Below are 17,408 nucleotides of genomic sequence, written 5' to 3' on the forward strand. Positions count from 1 at the left end.
TCTGTTCGCTGGACCCACCCTACAGAACGCATAGTCCCAACCTGCACCCGACACAAGGGCTCGTCTGCAGCCCTTTCCAAGGGGCCAGAGGAGCTGAGACGGTGAAAACTGCTCAGTGCAAAAATGTCAGCAACAACCATTCTTAAAGGACCATTATCCACAGCCAGGGTTTAACTTGGGTCTTCACAGGTCAGTACCAGTCCTCCAAAAACCCTACGAGCAGTTGGTTCTGTTTGCTACGGGTTATAAAATGAGCCCATCACCAGCATGCTGGCGTGCTGCAGCGCTAGGGGAGCAGTTGAGACCAGCCCAGTACAAGGCACCAAGAGGGAGGAAGGACCCAGTCTGTGTGTTGTCACCCTGCAGGGACCAAGCAGCACCTTCCTAAACCTTTTGACCCAGGACAGTTTGGTTCTCAAACAGGGGAAGGAGCCGTGTATCCAGCGAGGGACTGACCGTCGAGTAAACTTATCCCAAGAGACACTCACTTTACAGGACCCTCCTCACTTGAAGACGGAGGAGACAGTGAGGCGGAGGGGTTACACACAGGGAAGCCACCAGGGGACATGCCCAGATTCAACCAGAGGTTACATGCTCTCTCACCAGGGACCCAACCTTTGCACCACTGGACACAGCAAGATCCCTTGAAAGATGCTTGTAAGTCCAAACGTTGGGACAGGAGCAACCAGAACTAGTAGGAACTATTGATTCCACTCTCCTTGGGGTCCAGCTGTCCTGTGCAGGACACAGCTCTTCACCACCCCACCCCTCTAAGGATAAGGCTGCCAGTGCTTCTGAATTTTGGATCTTGTTAGCATTTTTAACCATCTTTATCTCATTGTTCCTCACGCACATGTGAGACCCGTGAGGTCTGTGAGCCACCACCTCCGTTAGGAGCACTTTTCCCAGAGCTGGTGTCCTGAGAGGAAGCAGCGTTTCCCTCATCCTGTCCCAGGTCCTGATCTTGTGACCCAACAAGGACCCAGCATGCAGGCGGCCTGTCCTCTGCATCCTCAGCATGTCTCCTGGACAGCTCCAAGCCCATCAGGCTGCACTTGGCCCATCTCCAGAGCGGCGGGGTTGGACCAGATGATGTGTGGCCCATCTGCCAGCTGACCCTTCCTCAAGCACAACAGCATGAGCCTTGGGGACAGTCTGAGAGGGAGACGGGGGCCAGGACAACCATGGGGCCCTCCCGAGGCCTCTTCCATTCCACGAGAAGAGAAGGGCTGTGCTGGCTCAGTCTCGCACGCCACTTCCCTGCTGAGAGCACATGTCCAGAGAAGCAACACAGACAAGCAGCCCCAAGTGGCAAAGTGCTGTGATGCCCGTGAGGGACCAGCCCTGCTTCTCTGAGACCTTCTCAGGAGTAGGCCACACCCTGTAAGAAGCCCAAGGTCCTGGTGATACCCCCCCACACACACACTGCGGGAAGGCAGCACCTCTCCTGGGACAGAGCTGCACCAGCCAAGTAACCCGGATGCGACCATCCAGCCCCAACACTAGGCTCCCTATTAACCCTCTGGCACCAGTGAGTCCCTTCCCATTATATACACTCTACACAAGACACGCTGCTCGAGGTCGGGCTGTCTGCACAGCCGACTCCCGGGGGCTCTCGGGAAAACGGGCACTGGGTCAATGGGCACACGGCTGCACCCAGGACTCTGTTACAACACGGGGCTTCCAGTTGCAAAGCTACAAAATCAAGTCTTCAGAGCAAGTCTTCGCTTTCAAAAGAGTTTTAATTACAAATGTGATTCTGAAGCCCGGACACACAATAGTGACACCCTCTCAGAGGGAACCCACCACTCCATACAACTGCATATGCATGTGTACATGTGCACACATGTGGGTGTGCACGTGAGAGCACACATGTACGCGTATGCATGTGTGCACGTGTGCATGTTTGTGTTTGCGTGCCCGCATGCAGCAGATTGTCTTCCATTTAGAGAGTGGTACCATGATCTACGTGTTGATATTTCTACAGAAAGAAAACAGTCACCTGATCAGGACATGTGCAGAGATGGATGTACACCCGTGTTCTGTAAAATAACCCCAATTCACCTGTAAGTAGCCTCTGCTCTGACACCCCAGTGCACACCAGGTGTGGCCTCCTGTATCCTGAGTTTCAAACATATGCTGGGAAAACAAGGACACAGTGCTGTGGTGACAGACCAAACGTCCTAACGAGCGACTTGTTTTGTGACATGGGTTTGGCCTGCAATGACAGTGCAGCCCTGGTGACCAGAGCAGACACGGCCAGAGACAGGGCTCCCTTCAAGGCTGGGAGCCCTCGTCAACAACTTACAGTGTTTCTGGACCCTGTCATGGCAATGCTTCCTTTTGCATATACAGCTGGCAATTAATGCATGTCTTGGCAATTAATGCATGTCTTCAGCAAATCCTAGTCAAGCAGCTTTAACTTAAATATTTAAAAGTTATCTTTACATCATTGAAGGTTGGCAAAAAAACACAGAACCTGACAGCGACCCATTTCATTTAATCCAATGCTCTGAAACACTCATTTTGTTCCCGACGCAGACAGCAGTTCCTGGCCGCAGAGAGCTCGCTGCAGGGTTAGTTTCAAGATCTGTCTTTTCTGTTATTGGTTCCAATTTAAACTACTTTTGGATACTCTGTGACATGGCATTCTAAGGAGGAACACGGTCCCTCCTTCCTGTTCCTTCCATCAATTTCAAATGTATCATCAAGGCTGCTGTCGGTTGAGCACGCCCCAGCTGACCTGTCACATAAAAGGAGTTGAAGAATGTTCCTTCTCAAGTCTTAATGAAAACATGATGATCCCAAGGAAAGCTTTATGAAGAGACGGCAACAGTAATGAATGGTTGGCAATCAAAAGTTAATTAGGATTGAGTCCTCAGCCAGGATGGTGCTTTCTCTGTGAACACGGTCCTTAGAAAGGCTGGTGCTGCCGTACCCGGAACTCAAGGAGCCACATGGCGGAGTCCAGCCTGGCAGGGGTCCGGGTCCTGGGGCACTCCCAGACCTCAGTAGATGTCCGGGCAGCCTGAGAAATCCCGCTCGAAGTAGCCCCCTGAGTACAGCCAGTCGGGGGTCCCAGTGTGTGGATTCCTGCCCTGGTGGAACCACCTGCAACACAGAAGAGGCTCAGGGAGTGGCTGGGCAGTCACTGTCGCCGGCCTTCTCAGGTAGGACAGAGAACCCTCTAATTAGCCATCACCCAGAAACGTGCGTTTCTAAAGGCAGCCACTTCAACTCAGGCTTAGTAATCACATTTTCACACCTACACTCACCCTGCACACATCCCCAATGTCAGCCTCACTTCATGACAAAAACCTCATGGAGTTAACAGAATACACTCAGGCGGGGCCATCACAGAGAAGGGGCGCTGAACCCCAAGCCACTCTGTGCCTTTCCAGGTGAGAACAGTGACAGTGCTATTTCCACCCTTTCGAGCTGGCCAGGTCTGCATGGTCTGTTAACTAGGAGGGGCAGGATCAAGGACAGAGAGGGTCACAGTGGCCTCCAGCTTGTCTATGAGCCAATCCAGTCACTGTCATTAGCCTCTGTCAGGCTCCCAGCACAACTGTCACCCACCCTTGGCCTCTGCACGGTGGGAGAGGGAGTGGGTATGGAGGAGTCGAGAGGTAGAAGTAATTGTCTTCTCAGGATAAAATGTCATTATTTTTACAATTAAAAAAAAAATACAACGAAAGAACATTGACTATTTTCAAACTATCGTTTTCTGAAACAGCAAATTCCACATATCAAATTATCCTATATAATAAAGAGGTAGTATGCAAATTGACCATCACAACCTCACATAAGATGGCCACCCCCATGTGGTCACAAGATGGCCGCCATAAGATGGCCGGCAGGGAAGGACAGTTGTGGGCGATCAGGCCAGCAGGGGAGGGCAGTTGCGGGGGAACAGGTGGGCAGGGGAGGGCAGTTGAGGGCGACCAGGCCTGCAGGGGAGGGCAGTTAGGGGCGACCAGGCCTGCAGGGGAGGGCAGTTAGGGGCGACCGGGCCAGCAGGGAAAGGCAGTTGGGGGGGACCAGGCCGGCAGGGGAGGGCAGTTGGGGGGGACCAGGCCTGCAGGGGAGGGCAGTTGGGGGTGACCTAGCCTACAGGGGAGGGCAGTTGGGGGTGTGGGGACCAGGCCTGTAGGAAAGGGCAGTTGGGGGTGTGGGGACCAGGCCTGTAGGGGAGGGCAATTAGGGGCAACCAGGCCGGCAGGGGAGGGCAGTTGGGGGGGACCAGGCCGGCAGGGGAGGGCAGTTGGGGGGAATCAGGCCTACAGAGGAGAGCAGTTGGGGGCGACCAGGCCTGCAGGGGAGGGCAGTTGGGGGTATGGGAACCAGGCCTGCAGGGGTGGGCAGTTGGGGCCGACCAGGCCTGCAGGGGAGAGCAGTTGGGAGGGCAGGCCTGCAGGGGAGGGCAGTTGGGGGGAACCAGGCGGGCAGGGGAGGGCAGCTGCGGGGGGGGGACCAGGCTGGCAGGGGAGGGCAGTTGTGGGCAATCAGGCCTTGCAGGGGAAGGCAGTAAGGGGTGACCAGGCCAGCAGGGGAGAGCAGTTGGGGGCGATCAGGCCTACAGAGGAGGGCAGTTGGGGGCGACCAGGCCTGCAGGGGAGGGCAGTTGGGGGTGTGGGAACCAGGCCTGCAGGGGTGGGCAGTTGGGGGCAACCAGGCCTGCAGGGGAGGGCAGGCCTGCAGAGGAGGGTAGTTGGGGCCTGCAGGGGATGGCAGTTAGGGTTGACCGGGCTGGCAGGGGAGGGCAGTTGGAGGCGACCAGGCCAGCAGGGGAGGGCAGTTGGGGGTGATCAGGCCAGCAGGGGAGGGCAGTTGGGGGCAATTGGGCCGACAGGGGAGCAGTTAGGCATCAATCAGGCTGGAAGGGGAGTGGTTAGGGGGTGATCAGGCTGGCAGGCAGAAGCATTTAGAGGCAATCAGGCAGGCAAGTGGTTGGGAGCCAGCAGTCCCGGATTGTGAGAGGGATGTCAGACTGCCAGTTTAGGCTCGATCCCACAGTGATCGGGCCTAAACAAGCAGTCAGACATGCCCCGAGGGGTCCCAGATTGCCAGATTGGAGAGGGTGCAGGCTAGGCTGAGGGAATCCCCCCCCCCCACTATATGCTGAGTGTCCCGTCATCCAGTTGGCCATTCAACCAATCAAGGCGTAATATGCTATTGATATGCTAAGGACATTCAACCACTTGCTATGACATGCACTGACCACCAGGGGGCAGATGCTCTGACTGGTAGGTAATATTGCTGCTGAGGTCCAGCTAATCAGGACTGAGCAAGATGGCCGGACATGCCCTGGAGCCCTCCTGTGGTCCCTCCTTTGCTGGCCAACCTCCCGCGTCCCTCCCTGGCCCCAATTGTGCACCAATGGGGTCCCTCGGCTTGGCCTGCGACCTCTCACAATCCGGGCTAAGGATGGGGAACATGTGGGGACAGCACGCTGCTCCAGCAGCACGTCGGTGGCTTCTGGGCGCACAGTACCTCTTCTCTGAGAACTGCGTTTCCCTTCAGTTAGTGGCTTGATTCTGGCTACATTTTCTTTTTAATTTACCATACTTAAAAAAGTACTCAACCAGAAAGAAACTCACTACAGACTGATTCATTTGCCTCTCAGCATAACCATTATTGCTTGTCTCATTTTCAGTTCCTATAAGTGTATTCCTAGTATCACATGAGCTCACTCATCTAGGGGAAAAGATGAACAACATAGACTGAAGAACAAGAACAGCATCGATCAGACTGTCAGACCTCAGAGGGAAAGTAGGGGAGGGTGGGGACAAGGGAGATAGATCAACCAAAGGACTTGTGTGCTTGCATATGAGCCTAACCAGTGATCACGGACAACAGGGGGAGGGGGGCTTGCGTGTGGGGGGGATTGGGAAGGGAACGGGGGGAGGGGGTTGAGGACAAATATGTGATACCTTAATCAATAAAGTAATTTTAAATAAATAAATAAATAAAAATTTAAAAAAAAAAAGTACTCAAGGTCAAATACCCAGGGGCCAGGATGGGGAGGCCGGTCCCAGGTGACGTGTCTCACACCAGCAGGTGGCACTACTTTTGGGAGCATCAGCCTATCAGCGTGGTGGGTACAGCCTGGACAAGGAGCTGTTGCCACCATCGTAGCCGAAGCAGAGATGGCTTCTCAGCCACAGGTGTGTGCAGCCCTCCTCACTGTCCCCAGGTGTGTGCAGCCCTCCTCACTGTCCTCAGGTGTGTGCGGGCCCTCCTCACTGTCCCCAGGTGTGTGGGGGCCCTCCTCACTGTCCCCAGGTGTGTGGGGGCCCTCCTCACTGTCCCCAGGTGTGTGGGGGCCCTCCTCACTGTCCCCAGGTGTGTGGGGGCCCTCCTCACTGTCCCCAGGTGTGTGAGGGCCCATCTCACTGTCCCCAGGTGTGTGGGGGCCCTCCTCACTGTCCCCAGGTGTGTGTGGGCCCTCCTCACTGTCCCCAGGTGTGTGCAGCCCTCCTCACTGTCCCCAGGTGTGTGGGGGCCCTCCTCACTGTCCCCAGGTGTGTGAGGGCCCTCCTCACTGTCCCCAGGTGTGTGGGGGCCCTCCTCACTGTCCCCAGGTGTGTGAGGGCCCTCCTCACTGTCCCCAGGTGTGTGAGGGCCCTCCTCACTGTCCCCAGGTGTGTGGGGGCCCATCTCACTGTCCCCAGGTGTGTGGGGGCCCTCCTCACTGTCCCCAGGTGTGTGGGGGCCCATCTCACTGTCTCCAGGTGGGTGGGGGGCCCTCCTGACTGTCCCCTCATCCACGCAGGGCCTCACCTTGTCTGCCACTCAGTGTCCTCCTTGGCACGCCCCTTCCGGGCTTCCCTCTGCTTCTCCTCCAGCCGCTCCTTCTCCTGGCTCGCCAGATCTAGGCCCAAGCACACAGGCTGGGTTAGGAGTCAGGTGGACAGTGACGCTCCTGGTCACCCTTGTTCTAAAACCATGGAGAGTAACTGTCATCAGGAACCCAAACCCAAAGGCCTAGGCCTCGGGTGTCGAGGGACAATGGGGTCCTAGTGCAGTACCAGCCACGGGCAGGCGCTCAGCTCCTGGGGCCATGTCACCCACAGGGGCCGTGTCAATAGAGCCCTGGCATGGGTCCTTATTTCCCTCACACAGATGGTCACATTCAACCTTAACCTTCAGGTCAGCGGCTGTGCTGTCCCAAGGACTGAGGACCCTGACCACAGGCCCCCACCTACCGCCCTGCCATCCACACTCGTCCCTGAGCAATTTGCTGACCCCACGAACTGCAGCAGGCGCACCTGCATGGACACCGGGAGTCGTGCTGCTGACCTAGCTCAGAGTGATGCGTGGTGAGCAGGAGGCAGCCGCTCGTCACACTGACCCCTCCTGCCACCCTGTACAGCGGTCACCCAGCGTGTGCCGCCAGGTGCCGGACTCAGGACTGTCTCATCCCACCTGCAGCAGGGCCCCACACGACAAGCCGTGGGGACTTTAATGAACAGCATGCGGGTTCTGAAAGGCAGCCCTATATTCTACCTAAGAATCGAGTATTGGGACTTGACTTCTGTGTGTATTCCTCTTCATCGCATTTTTCTAGTAACTTAACCTTACTGTTATTTACAAAAGGATTGGTCTCCTACAGGCTGGAACTCTGAAACCGTCACCCAGGCAGTCCGCGTGCTCTGTGCCGGGGGACCTAGCGCCTGTTTGCTCGTGAAAGGCCGCTGCATTCCTTCTGCTCGTCCCCGGGCGGCCACGCAACTGCCCCCAATGCCCAGGCACGCACCCATGTTGCCGTTCTCCATGCTTCGGATGTCGGGACGCAGGCGGCAGTCTGTGGGGGCCAGGATCTTCTCCATGCCCGTCTGCAGTTCGTTGAGACTAACAGTGAAACTGGTGAAGTTGTACATCTGAGGACAGACAGAAATCTGTGACGGCCACAGCGTTCTCTCCTGGGCACCGCCCACTCTGGAGCCACAGACACGCTCCCCGGAGACGCCCCGTCAGGATCATGCAGGGGCAGGGCTCCTTCCTGAGACGCACCAGCCTCGGGCTCCTCTGGGCCACCCCACTTGATGCCCAACCTGTAGGTCTGACTCCCCAACATCTCTGGGATGAGTGGTTTATTTTTTACATGCTCTGCTATGTTACTGGACATGGTAATACAATAAAAAATTATAATACATTGTATATTTATTCTATATATAAATAATTCATAATATAAAAATATATAATTTATTACATAGTGTTATATTTATCATGTATTTTCATATATATTATTGCATGTAACAAATTTATATGTAATACAAATTGTAAGTTTAATTTTCAAAAATAAATATGAAAATGCACTGAAGCATTTAAATTGACATGCTGGGAAAACAACCCCTGCAAGCCACTCTGGAAACCCCTTTGGGTAAGATGTGGTTGTACAGACTTTCCAGGGCACACCATGTGTCCCGAGGCACCTCTACCCAGGAGTATCCGGGGCCACTGTGATATTGTGATGTGTGCAGACATGCGTGTCAATTCTGTGTCAACATGCCACCACGACTCATGTAGACAGAGCATTGCTGTGTCGCTGGGAGGGTGGGCTGAGGTCGGGGCTGGCGGAGGCTCTGCGGGACAGGAAGTCCTCGGAGGCTCACACTGAGAACTCAGTCTGATCAGGGATGGAGGGTCCTCTGTCTGCTCTGGGACAGAGGACTGAGGTAGCTGGTGTGCACATGGGGTTGGAAGGGCAGGTAGGGGGGAAGCACTGACCTGGGCAGAGTTGGGGGGCCGGGTGTTGATCCTCCAGAGGAGCCTGCTGCCTGGAATGACCTGCACAGTGTCCTGGACCTCAGGCACAGCGTCCACCACTTCAGTGTCAGCGTCCTCCACGCCGATGCCCTGAAACGCAGAGCACACTGGTCAGCAGCCGGAGGGAGTGGCTCTTGGAGTGCCTTTCACCTCGTTCTGAGCCCACGCAGAGCAAGATGCGCTGCTGAGGAGGGAGGCGCCGCTGCCCCGCTGTGACCTACAGACTGGCTCCTGCGTCTGCCGTGTTCACCTCCCCCTGCACAGGCTCCTGCACAGGGGTCCCCAAACACAGGGTGCCGAGTCAGTGGCAGGCACGGCTGTCCTCCTGGGAGGCAGGCACCATGAAAGGATGAACTGGCACCATAAAAGCACATTCATCTAAGCTGAGGGGACTAGAACAGCTCATTCTGAGAGGGCACTTCCCTCCATGCTGCCCTCAATAAGGACGTGGTCCAGATGGGTGATCGCATGATATCCCAGCACTTCTAGTCCACACCCCACTGGAGACCAAACCCTTTAAAGAGATATGCCACCTGCGGTTACCTTTCAAACCCAAGGGGGCCTGGAGATGGAGCAGTGGTTATTCATGCAGCTGTTGGGGGACAGTGTGCTGGTGTGACAAGTTTCAGTGTGACCCACGCAGTTTAAGGGCCTGCCACCTGACAGCAGGCTACACAGTGAGGTCCAGAACTAAACCGGGACAAGACTCTGTCCCCTCCAGGTTGCCCAGGACAGCGAAGCTCAGTGCACACACCGAAGGCATCAGCCATGGGTCTAACGCGCCGGTCTGCACAGTCTCTAAGTGGAATTTCATTTCTCTGAGCGACACAAGTCATTGGAAGCCACACTGACAGCACATGGGAACCACCACATGAAGACGCGGAGCAGCCGGGAAGGCCCTGCGCCGCCTGAGAGGGGCGTGTCATCTAGAAGATGGGACGCCTCTGTAAGCCATTTCCAGGTCCAGCTCCGAGGCCTGAGGGCGGCGGGATGCACACTCCCGGGAGAAGCCTCCCTGCCTGGCACAGCCCTGACTGCGGGTGTCGTCTGGGCTCAGAACGGAAGCGGCAGAAAGGACACTCCCTCGCTTGAACAGGTCTAAGCTAACCGGGGCAGGCAGACAGGAGGTTTGTTAAGAGGCATCCAGAACATGGCATTTCCAGAAGGAAATGGAGGCGCCTGGTGTATCTACCTTGCTTGTTCTCGGGGGACAGACAGACGCTGCGACACAGGACCCGTGTCCTCCGCGCTGTCAGAGTCAGAGGACTGGAGATATATTTTCATATATATTATTGAAATAATAATAAGCACACACTCTGTCAGAGTGCAGATAAACCCTCCCAACCCAGAGGCCCACCGGCTGGTTCCCGGAGCCTCTGCCAAACAGTGCCAGGAGCCGGGCAGGAGCAGGGCAGGAGCCGGGCAGGAGTGGGGTAGGAGCTGGGCAGGAGCGGGGCAGGAGCCGTGCAGGAGCGGGGCAGGAGCTGGGCAGGAGCGGGGCAGGAGCCGTGCAGGAGCGGGGCAGGAGCCGGGCAGGAGCGGGGCAGGAGCCGGGCAGGAGCGGGGCAGGAGCCGTGCAGGAGCGGGGCAGGAGCCGGGCAGGAGCCGGGCAGGAGCAGGGCAGGAGCCGGGCAGGAGTGGGGTAGGAGCTGGGCAGCGTCTTACCGGCTGTGACTTCCTCGGGGTCTCACCCCTCCGCTCCTGCTTCCTGAAGGACTCGTACGCCGCAGGGTCTATGCCCCACAAACACTCGGTCCACTTGCCGTAGATGATGAACAGCTTCTTTTTGCTGGAACACAGGGGTAGAAACCAAGCTCAGACAGACCGCCACCCCAATGCAGCGCTCCCACTTCAGCCGTGGCATCAAGTCCTGTCTGGCTGTCTTCTCACCAATCTCAGGCTACCTCTGCACAAAAACGCAAAGACGAAAATTTGCATGTTAGGATCTCTGCTCCTGCCATTCGACACTGATGGTCCTAATTACCGAATACTCCAAAGGGAAAGGAAGAGGGAAGGGACGACAGCCAACAGGGGGACGAGGGTGGAGACAAGCGGAAGAGTCCATGTTCAGATGTAAAACCCCGTGTGCCGATCTCCCCGTGAGCGCGCTGACTTCGAGCCGTTTCTCTATAAACCCCGGGAACAGGCCTCCTCCGGTTGAGTTTGCTTTATCCTCAAGGCCACACGTGAGAGCTTCACTGACAGGCAGTTTCTGTGTCCTTCTGCCCACCTGCTTCCTCAGGTAGTAACCACCTCTGGGGACCTTCCCAGATGGGCCACCTGCTGGCTCCCCAAGGAGCAGTGCCAGTGTCGGGCTGCTCCTGCTGCATCTTCGGGGGAGAGCACAGTGGGCCCCGAGCTCCTGGAGGTGCTGCTCTGCCAGGGCAGGGCCCGGGGCACCTGGTCTCAGAGGCCCAGCCTGGAGGACGCACTCCTCTCAGGAGACACAGCTCGGTGGGCACGCACTCTCACTAACAGGCCCAGCGTCAGGAAATCGCTCACTCAAATGTGGGGTAGAAAACAGAAAACCAGACCAGAGTTGAACATGCTCACAGTGGGTGCTGCACCCACACCCATGGCCGTTCCTGAGGGCGGTGGGGCTGGGCAGAAGACCTGCTTTCCCGAGGAGCGTGTTTCTACTGAACACGTACAGATTCTGGGGCGGGAAGGAGCCTTGGCCAGTACATGGCCCAAAGTACTTAAGGGGAAAAATAAGAAAATTGAGACCCAAAATGAGATTACTAAACCAAAGAGGGGGAAAACTCAGAAAATTTGTTAAAATGATACTAACCATTTCTCTGCTCACAAAGCCTTTAAACTTCCCTAGTTTATGGACTGGAAAGAACCAATGTCATGCAGATGAAGCTCACAGAGCCACGTGCGAGCTTCGCCGACCACCTGCACGCATGGTGCGGGAGGAGGACATGTGATTCCCAGTCGCGCCGTCTGCAAACCTGCAGCAGCATCTCAGGAAACCTCCTGCTTCCTCGTGTCCATTTATCTTTTACCCTTGCGAGAGGGTGACATGGGCCCAACCACTCCCCACCCTTGAAATGACACCAAAGCTGCTTTTATCTCCTATTATGCTCAATCATGAAATGTTTTTCTAAGTAAAAACGGGTATAAAAGGGTCCTAATTTTTTCTGCCCTGAACAGACATCACTGGTTTAACGACCTCTGAAGCGCACACATGCTCTCGGAGCAGACCCGCACGTGGACCTACTTTTTGTCTTGAATGTGTCCTTCCACTTTGTGAAGCTCTTTCCCAAACAGCCCGCATGGTCTGAAGTGAAGCACACACTTATCCCCAGTCCTGCGGGAGAAGCACAGGCCTCGGTGTGGGACTTGAGCCGTCCAGAAAGATGAGAGAGCAGGAGAGAAGGTGAGAGAGCAAGAGCAAGAACAGGAGTGGGAGAGGGAGAGGAAGCAAGAGGGGGGGCGGAGGGAGAGCAGGCAGACAGAGGCTGCCTGGGGCTGGGGGTGCCATCAGGGAGTGACAGCCAAGGGCACAGGGACCTTTCCAGGGTGACAGGAAGGCTCCAACAGTGCCCGCGGTGACAGCTGCACAGTTCAGTACACTTAGTACATATCACTCTATCCTCAGGTGCCACTTTTACTGGGTGGACTTTAGGACATGTGAACTACATCTCAATGAGGGTGTGGAAAACAGAATGGTGTCACAGATGTCCAGGAAGAAGGAATGACAGGCCGCAGTGTGGACAGGACAGAGGATGGTCACTGTATCGTTTAAAATTTCAAAATAAGTTAACTTGTGATTAGAAAGAAAATTTTCAACACAGAGCGTGAATGGTGCCTCACGCTGACCAGAACCAGTTCCCACCAACACGGGCCCAGGGCTCCCTGTCTGGACACCGAGGGTGGACAGCGAGGGGCAGGACGCAGAGCAGAGTGAAAGCGAGTCCTGAGATCACAGCCAGCGCTCCAGGACAGCGGTGTGTGGGGCCCCCCACGCAGCGTGTGGTACCTGTGGTTTAGGATCTCCACCGTCCCGTACTGCTCTATCCAGAGCTTCCCGATAATCACGTTGTGCACACAGCAGGTAGGGTTGGTCCAGGTGTAGGCCTCATTGTGTCTGTCAGAGAGACCAGAAAACACGCCTGTCAGAGCCAGCAGACACCATGGGGTGCAGGACAGAGGAAAGCAGCAGCAGGGAGTAATTGCCCTAATACCCGCAGCAGAGAGCACTGCTTTGAACTCCCTCCAACAGCGGCTCCTTACTTAGCATTCGTTTGAAATTTATTTCTTCTTTCCTTTGTAGCAACAACAAAGGTTTCTACTTGATATCAATGAGACAGACAAAGAGCTCTTCTGTGAGGATGTGAGAGCCACCACCTCCCGCCAGGTGCTCCCAGTGGGATGCGTGGTCTGCGTTTTGCAACAGCACTGCCCACACCTTCCCTTTTGTTCCTCATCCTCCCCCGTGACCTGACCCCAGAAGAAAAGGCCCCACAGACAAGAAGTGAGCAGACCGCCAGATCTGTGCCCCAGGGAGGCTGTGTCCCCAGGGAGGCTGCGGCAAAATCAGCTCGGTGCGGAGTATTTTATGACAAATATCTGCAATTCCTTGAATCTCCCAGTTGGAACCCAAACACCTGAACCAACAAGGTTTGCAACCTTTCAACTCTACCTGCCTTGTTCCAGGAAAGTGAAGACCACCGCGCAGTCTCCCTGAAGCGCTGCTCCCCGAGGTCCCCATGCACCCCTGGCAACCAGCCAGGTGGGGCCAACAGGGAACAGATTCCATCCAATGCTCCCCCATGGTGCTGCCACAGCTCAGACCCCCCCCCCCTCCTGTGGCCTGGACTCTGCGATGGCTCTGGGAGCCAGGCAGATGCTACAGACTCCGCTTTTGAGCTTTTGCTTTGAGGTGTTGTGGACGAAAAGAGGCCACATGCTAATCTGACTAATTCAGAGAAGGCCTGCCTGGCGGTCTTGCAAACACAGAGACCTAAAGTAGCCACAAGGATGGTCTGAAATTAAAATCTTTAATTACAAAGCAGTGATGGTGCGAAGTCCTGTTCTGGGTGAGTCTCTGCCCTGACGAGGTCCATCTCTACCTTAACTGAGCCTGTTGTCCTTTTGCATCTAAGACAACATATCGCGGAATGTCAAAGTAATTTCCCTTTTTCTGGACCCCTCAAAGCACAGGCACCACTCTGCGAAGACTACCTGCCCACCCCCCACCCCCAACCCCCACCCCCCGCCGCCCGCCGTTGTCATTGAGTTCATTGTTAACTGTCCTGCACCCGCCTGTGTAAAAGAAGCCGTGTCCATCATTTGACTTTTATCCAATCCCAGAGGTTTCCCGCTCTGCTTTCTCCCGCCTCCCTCCTCCACCACCCATGGAGTTCCTGTCACCACCCACGCCCTCCCGTGACGGTGATGCATAAACAAGGTGCAGACCGCTGTTCTCCAGAGCACTGTCTCCACACGAGGAGGTTCTGCTTCCTGGCAACTGTCCACAGTTTGGCTCAAATAAACTCGCAAACACTCTTCACGGGTTTGAACATTTCTTACGTTAACAGTGTTTTGATCGACATCAGATCGGGGGCATGTATATTTAGATTGGACAGGGGTGGGGCATCCTTGAAGGTGCCCCTTGCTGTGGCTCCCGGAATTCACCCCTCCTGCACTCAGCAGGGCGGGTCTGTGTGACCAACAGCACACGTGTGGGGGAGGGTCACAGCTGAGTCATTTCTGGGTTAGGTCATAAAAGACACTGTGGCTCCCTCCTGGTGGCTTCTCCCCTTGGATCCCCAGCTCTGAGGGATGTCAGCACCAACTGCCAGGGAAACAGGTGCTGTGCCCCAAGTCCTGACGCCAACTCCCAGGAGCCCAGCATAACCCCTGCGCAGGTCCCAGCTGCTCAGAAACCACGTCCTGAGCTGCTGAGTGTGGGGTCTTCGCACAGGATAGGTCACTGCTACAACAGTGCCCGGAGTGTGTCCAGGCCACGTGGGAGCACGCCCAGGCCGCCTGGGGCATGTCCAGGTGGGCACTAACAGAGGGAGCAGACTCGGGAGGGCTCTGCTGCTGGCAGGGAGCCCCAGCCCCTCCGCACGTGGTGACCTCCCTCCAGAGAAGAGCCCCCAGGGAAGAGGTTTCCTTCCACAAACAGCATGGCTGGCCTGGCTGGTGGAGGCGGAGGGAGGCGGCTCCAGCCCAGGGTGGCTCACCTGAGAAGCTCCAGTGTGATGGTGCCCCGGGGCTCCGCTTCCACGCTCTTCCCCCAGAACTTGAGCTTCGGGTAGATGGAGCCGTGGAACAGGAAGTCCTGACCGAGTCCTTCAGAGTAAAACGCGCTAACAGGGGGGTGGTGGCTGACCTGCTCGGATATGAACCTGAACCCTAGGTCTTCCCTAGGTACGAAAACAAGAGAGAAAGAAGGGGAGCCCATTAGTGACAGCAAAACCCACAAAGACAGCACAGCGTCCCTGTCAGCTCAGTGGCCACGTGCACGTGACTGCAGGGCCCTCCTGTCCCGGAGAGGCACTGGGAAATGGGGACCACTCCATGCTGCCACACATAGCAGAAATAGGCAACACGTGCTCTGATGTCACACTTGCCTAATGCTGACAACACACGCACCACACACATGTATTAAACTGTGCTCCACGGGGCCACCCAAGCACACGGAGGTCTGCAAGCATCCCTTAGACCAGTGGTCGCCAACTGGTGGTCCGTGAGGTCCGAAAGGTTGGCGACCACTTAGAGCCAGTGCCTGAGCGCACCCAGGGCAGACGCTGTGCCAGTGCTCAAGGGCTGCCCACTGCCCCCCGCCAGGAGCCATGACTCCCAGCCTTCCCAGGGGGCTCTCTTCGGTCTCCTCTAGGCTCCTGTAAGGTTGGTGATGAGATGTCTCACGCTCCAAGATATTTCTGTCCAGGAAATAGGATTTTTAGTACACTCTCTTGTTCAAGAAGAATGTCATGTTTTAATTGTTCCGGAACTGTGAATACACCTACAGTTGTAGTTTAATAATTATAAAAGCTCAACCTCATAATTACTAACTTAACTGGAATCTGAATTTCCAACCATTACAGAGGAAAAAAAGTTGAAAAATTAGATTTTTAAAGGTTGCCTGCCAAGGCATGTAATTTACACAATGAATGCCTGTCTAAGCAAAGCAGTCTTTTCTCAGCAGCAGCCCGGGAGGTTCTGTGGCTCCCAAACAGGAAGGCTGCTCAGGTCCCAGGGTCCTGGGGCCCCGGACGCACAATGAGCCACAGACACGGGCACACGGGGACCTGGGACTGAGATGGGAGAGTGAACTGGAGTTCAGAAAGAGCATGAGTTCTCTCTCTCAGGCGTGGAATGGTGGTCCTGCCCCGGTCAGGCCTGGATGGGGTACAGATGAGGTGTTCACCCAGCACTCAGCACTAGTCCATGTTCCTTCAACCCATGTGGCTTATTTCCACCGCCAAAGCTCTGTTCACGTTATGCCTTAGCTCCCCTTTTGTTCAAGACATTTTAATGACGCTCTGAACGTACTGAGATACTAACCCTCTGCTAGCATCTAGATGAGGCCGGATCCCGGCCACGGGCACTCACACCTGCAGACAGAGGCGGACACCCGCTCAGCATAGGTATCAGGACAACGCTACTGAATTCAAATAAAAGACCCCCTTAGTGGTGACTCTCGGGCAAATCTTTCTGGCATCTGGGCCTCAGTTTCCCAGTGTCTAAACTGAAGGCACAGGGCTGCTCACCGTCTCTCTCGCTGTGACATGCTGTAACCCATGGTCACCTGCTGCACCTGTCATCTGCAAAGAAGCCCCGGGAGGCACACTCTGTTGCTCTCTGCTAGCACATCCAGCTTTCTCCACTTAGCAAGACTTCGAGACCACTGCTCACCACCAGCCCAGGCAGCCCCACCAAGAATCCAGATGGCATTCCCATACCAGTGGAGCCAGGGGAGGGGCAGCCACTGCACCAGCGGGCAAGTCAGACACCGGTCAGCCTCTGGGGCGTGACCACTAAGCCACTGTCGCACCACAGGAGCGGGGGGCCTGCAGGTGCTCAGGCCTGCCTGCGTCTCCATAACAATGATCCCGCCCCCACATGGTCTGCAACCAGAGCTGACACACAGCTGCACACACCATTGCAGCCTCTACTCACCTGAGCGCCATTGTAAGCAGACCGACACCCCAATTCCCCCAGCCACTCACTCACCTGATCATCACAACACATGTGTAGTAAAGGGCTGGCAACCACAGTTAGAAACTTCAAAGAAACTACACTTCTTTGAGCCCAAGATGCCATTGACCACATAACACACCATTATTTTATTTTATAAAAGAAAGAAAAAATGCTGCAAATTAAACTAGGACAGAAATGCTAAAACATGAAAAATGTCTTATCATCAATGAAATACTAAATTTAGAAAAAGTTTCAATAATCACGGGGAAATGAGTGTGGCATAAAGTTCGATGGAAAAGGATATAAATGAGCATTGTTGCATTATGGAAATGCGTGTGTGCGCGCACAGGAAAGGAACTCGGCCCAAACTTCAGCCAGACTCTCACAGGGCTGTCCAACTCATCTTTCTCACTTTTCTTAATTTTACACATTTCCTAAGCAGAGCATGCTATCATAACTAAAGACAAACTAGTATT

General features: G+C 55.3%; 1 protein-coding gene across 7 annotated transcripts in view; it reads right to left on the reverse strand.

Annotated features, from left to right (window-relative positions):
- Positions 1 to 2,911: 2,911 nt before the first annotated feature.
- OSBPL2 (oxysterol binding protein like 2) overlaps positions 2,912 to 17,408 on the reverse strand; it is a 39,763-nt gene continuing 25,266 nt past the window's right edge. For all 7 annotated transcript variants that reach the window (XM_028133561.2, XM_028133558.2, XM_054724175.1 and 4 more), the window contains 8 exons: positions 14,970 to 15,152; positions 12,758 to 12,865; positions 11,996 to 12,085; positions 10,438 to 10,561; positions 8,734 to 8,862; positions 7,760 to 7,883; positions 6,784 to 6,874; positions 2,912 to 3,111 (listed from right to left, as the gene is read on the reverse strand). In XM_028133561.2, coding sequence (XP_027989362.1) covers positions 3,009 to 3,111; positions 6,784 to 6,874; positions 7,760 to 7,883; positions 8,734 to 8,862; positions 10,438 to 10,561; positions 11,996 to 12,085; positions 12,758 to 12,865; positions 14,970 to 15,152 — 952 coding nt within the window. In that variant the 3' untranslated portion in view covers positions 2,912 to 3,008. The remainder of the gene's footprint in view (positions 3,112 to 6,783; positions 6,875 to 7,759; positions 7,884 to 8,733; positions 8,863 to 10,437; positions 10,562 to 11,995; positions 12,086 to 12,757; positions 12,866 to 14,969; positions 15,153 to 17,408) is intronic.

Source organism: Eptesicus fuscus, chromosome 12 (genome assembly GCF_027574615.1).
Source record: "Eptesicus fuscus isolate TK198812 chromosome 12, DD_ASM_mEF_20220401, whole genome shotgun sequence".
NCBI lineage: Eukaryota > Metazoa > Chordata > Mammalia > Chiroptera > Vespertilionidae > Eptesicus > Eptesicus fuscus.